Below are 4,527 nucleotides of genomic sequence, written 5' to 3' on the forward strand. Positions count from 1 at the left end.
AGTTCAAGACCAGCTGAGCAAGAGCGAGACCCTGTCTCTACTAAAAATAGAAAGAAATTAGCTGGACAACTAAAAATATATAGAAAAAATTACCCGGGCGTGGTGGCACATACCTGTAGTCCCAGCTACTTGGGAGGCTGAGGCAGGAGGATCACTTGAGCCCAGGAGTTTGAGGTAGATGTGAGCTAGGCTGACGGCACGGCACTCTAGCCCGGGCAACAGAGTGACACTCTGTCTCAAAAAAAAAAAATTTAAAACAATCATTGAGCTGTATACTTAAAACAGACAAATTTTGTTATATAAAGTATACCTCAGTAAAGCTGTTAAAAAAGATAATTTCATACAAATGTACACAATGGACTTTAGACCAAGATGTTGAAAAAGCTGTTAGCTTTGTGTAGCTCTTGTTTCTTTGCAAACCTGGCTCAGGGTACTCCAGCTATATTATTGTTTCCTACCTCCCCTTCTCTCGAGGCTGACAAGAACTAATCAATTTAAACTGTGTTAATCAGGGTCTTATTTTTGGCATATCCAATCTCTAAATACTTAAAATGACTGGGGAAGCTTTGGGCATAGTAAGTAGTCTAATCCTTTTAGTTCCTCCAGTGGTTACATTAGAAGTCACTATATAGTAAGAACTAGCAAGGATTATGCATCTTTGGAGGACAAACTCTGTAAGCAGGTATCTCACTTCCCAGCAACTTCTATGGCATCTATTCTTTAGCAGTCTCCTTTCCTCAAAGACAGGCTGGAAAATAGAAGAAACCTGAAAGGAACAGAATGGTAGAAGGCCATCAACAGTTATCTCAGAGACTCTTTGCTTTGGAAACTGTCTACTCATGTAGGAAATGTTCCTAATAGGAACCATTCTGACCAAGAACAGTTAAGTTATTTACACAGTTCCTCTGCATCAGTACTTGCACTCCATGAACTAAAGCATAGCTCAGAACCTGGTTTCATGCTGTGTTCCCCTTATCTGGGCCCTCTTAGCAATAGCATTTAGATTTGTGTTAGGGTTTCATACCAGCCATTGGTTGGATGCCATTAAAGAAATATTTTATTTTGTCAGTATCACTGCAGATCTACTACCCTTAGTTTAGTAATGCAAAACTACACATGATCTTTATTTGAAAAGTCTTGGGCTAATCTCTGGAGAATTTTCATAGGCAAATTCTTCTGTGTGCGCTGGATCAGTAAACACTCCAATAAAATCAATTTCCAAGAAGAATGGACCATCCACTTTATCGGCCAAGGTAAATCCTATGGAAGAGATCTAAATTTAAAATAAGAGAAATTCATTAAAATCTCATACACTGATATACTGATGTTATTCCTGGACTTTTAAAATCCCATGAGGTGATTACAAAAACTGTGTCTTTATGCTATTAGCCCTTAGCAAATATACAGTAGTTCTCATATGCTGTAGCAAATTATAAGAGGAAGTACAAGACTGCTTTTCTTTTCACATTCTACTTCCTGTCCACCCCTTCAAGTGGTGCCACTTATGACCAGTAGGGACAACATGGATGCCTAATGGAGGTTCCTTGAAGCTCTCCTGAACTCTTATTTTAAAGCTAAAATAAAATGTAAGCATGCTAAAAAAAAATGGTCATATGAAAATCCTCCAAGATGGGGGGTTTAGCTCACAAGATAGGTCTGAGTCAGCATGTCTTGGTATAACAGCAGTGGCCAGTGGCTCTGAGTAGGATTTTCATTTTTCTTTCCTTTTCCTTTTTTTTTTTTTTGAGACAGGGTCTCACTCTGTTGCCTGGGCTAGAGTGCAGTGGTGTCATCATAGCTCAATGCAACCTCAAACTCCTGGGCTCAAGCAATCCTTCTGGCTCAGCTAGCTTCCTGAGTAGCTGAGACTACAAGTGCGCACCACCACACCTGGCTAATTTTCCTTTCTTTCTTTTTTTTGTTTTTTGGAGAGATGGGGTCTCTCGCTTTGTTGCCCAGGCTAGAGTGAGTGCCATGGCGTCAGCCTAGCTCACAGCAACCTCAAACTCCTGGGCTCAAGCAATCCTTCTGGCTCAGCTAGCTTCCTGAGTAGCTGAGACTACAAGTGCGCACCACCACACCTGGCTAATTTTCCTTTCTTTCTTTTTTTTGTTTTTTGGAGAGATGGGGTCTCTCGCTTTGTTGCCCAGGCTAATCTCAATCTCCTGGCCTAAAGCGATCTACCCACCTCAGCCTCCCCAAGTGCTAGGATTATAGGCATAAGCCATCGTACCCAGCCAGAATTTTCATTTTTCATCTGTTAGCCTTCCAGCATAGACTCAGACTCATAGGAGTTCTGTTTCACTAAAGATGATACTGTTCTGAGTGAGAAGTACAGGAAAATGTTACCTTGTCAAGCAGAAGCTGAGACTGAACATCCCGGATTCTTCCTTGATTGGAGAAGAAAAATTTGGAAAAAGGAATCTGAAAAAAGAAACCATTTACTTCATAGCTGAAATGTAAGTAATACAATGATAAAAGAATAGTCATTTAAATTTAATTCTAAAATTATTTAATATATGCAGCATTGTTTTTTTTGTTTGTTTGTGTTTTAGAGACAGGGTCTCACACTGGTGCCTAGGCTGGAGTGCAATGGTGCAATCATAGCTCACTGCATCCTTGAACTCCTGGGCTCCTCCTGCCTCAGCCTCCCAAGTAGTTAAGACTACAGGCACATGTCACCACATCCAGCTAATTTTATTTTTCTTGTAGAGATGGGGGCTTGCTATGTTGCCCAGCCTGGTCTTGAACTCCTGGTCTCAAGCAATCCTCCTGCCTCAGCCTCCCAAAGTGCTGGAATTACAGGCATGAGCCACCATTCTGGTCAATATCTGCAGTTATAACAGGCTACCACTTGGATCAAAGATAAAACTAAGAGAGCAAAAGACAAAGGGTAAACTAGGGAAAAAAATATTTGTAATATTTATGGTCAAGAGACTAGTATCCTAAACAGACCTTTTACAAATAACTAAAAAGCCAGGGCACGATGCTGCCTGCCTGTAATCCCAGCTACTTGAGAGGGCTTGAGTCCAGGAGTTTGAGTCTTGCCTGGGCAACATAGCAAGACCCTGACTCTAAAATAAAAAAATCAAACAACTAAGAAAAAGATTAAACAACCAAATAGAAAAATGGGGATGGTGAGAAACAAGCACACATATATACTGTTAGTAGGAGTGTAAATTAGCACAACTCTTTTAGAGGGCAGCTGACAATTGTGGGAGGTAGAATTCTAAGATTGCCCCCAAGACTTCCACCCCAGGTAAATATACATCTACTTCCAGGTATTCAATCAAACACTAATCTCAGTGGTGCTGTGAAGGGACTGTGCCAATGTAATTAAGATTCCAAATTAGTTGACCTTAAAAATAAAGGGAGATTATCTTCTGTAGGCCTGACAATCACTTGAGCCCATAAAAGGGACTAGTGAAAGAGATTTCATGAGACGGATTCAATGGGAAGGAAATTCTCCATTGTTGGCTTTGAAGATGGAGGGATGTACATAATAAGGAATGCAGGCAGCTTCTAGGAACTGAGAGTAGCCACTGGTTGACAGCCAGCAAGGAAGCAAAGACTCACACAAAGTTCTACAATCATAAGAAACTGAATTTGGCTGACAACCAGCATGAGCTGGGAAGTGGATTCTTCCCCAGAAACTCCAGAAAAGAATGCAGCCCAGCTGACTCCTTGATTTCAGCCTTATAAGCACCTGAGCATGGAACTCAGTCACACTGTGTCCCAACTTACAACCTCCAGATCTGTGAACTAACAAATGTTGTTTTAAGCTGCTGAATTTGTGGCAATTTGTTACGTAGCAATAGAAAACTAATACAGCAATATCTAGGAAAATTTGAAATGCCATACCAATTTCACGTTTAGGAATTTATGTTACAAATAATCTCTGAAAAATACATAAAGATACAGCTTTTTCTAATAGTAAAAAATGTCAAATGAAAAAATAAGGTAACAGATAAATTATGGTACATCTGTACAACTGAATATGCAGCTATTTTTAAAATGAAGTAGGATGAAATAGGATACAGGATGCAAAGAGAAAATCTCTGTGATATATTATTAGTAAAAAAATAAGATATAGGCTGCACGTGGTGGCTCACGCCTGTAATCCCAACACTTTGGGAGGTCAAGGCGGGAGGATCACTTGAGGCCAGGAGTTCAAGACCAGGCTGGACAACATAGCAAGACCTTGTCACTATAAAAAATAAAAAAATAATTTGAAAATTAGCCAGCATGGTGACTCACGCCTGTAGTCCCAGCTACTTGGGAGACTAAGGCAGGAACATCACTTGAGCCCAGGAGTTTGAGGTTGCAGTGAGCTAGGATCATGCCACTGCACTCCAGCCTGAGTGACACAGCGAGACAGTATAAGCTCATTTAGGTTTTTTTTAAAAAAGGCCTAAAAAACTGTAAATAAATACTGAAGTCTAATGGTATGCATGCTAAAATGTTTAGAGATGAAATGTACTGATGTCAGCAACTTCCTTTAAGATGAATCAAAAAAAAAAAAAAAAA

General features: G+C 40.0%; 1 protein-coding gene across 4 annotated transcripts in view; it reads right to left on the minus strand.

The window, feature by feature from the left end:
* Nucleotides 1–1,030: 1,030 nt before the first annotated feature.
* The window catches only part of NDUFAF1 (NADH dehydrogenase (ubiquinone) complex I, assembly factor 1), a 22,412-nt gene continuing 18,915 nt past the window's right edge, over nucleotides 1,031–4,527 (minus strand). For 3 of the 4 annotated variants that reach the window (XM_012649178.1, XM_012649179.1, XM_012649180.1), the window contains exons 4-5: nucleotides 2,350–2,424; nucleotides 1,031–1,273 (exon numbers count right to left, since the gene is read on the minus strand). In XM_012649178.1, coding sequence (XP_012504632.1) covers nucleotides 1,124–1,273; nucleotides 2,350–2,424 — 225 coding nt within the window. In that variant the 3' untranslated portion in view covers nucleotides 1,031–1,123. The remainder of the gene's footprint in view (nucleotides 1,274–2,349; nucleotides 2,425–4,527) is intronic. The other variant, XM_012649181.1, reaches the window with a different exon arrangement.

The sequence above is a fragment of the Propithecus coquereli genome, unplaced genomic scaffold, assembly GCF_000956105.1.
Source record: "Propithecus coquereli isolate 6110/MARCELLA unplaced genomic scaffold, Pcoq_1.0 Scaffold3, whole genome shotgun sequence".
Classification (NCBI taxonomy): Eukaryota; Metazoa; Chordata; class Mammalia; order Primates; family Indriidae; genus Propithecus; species Propithecus coquereli.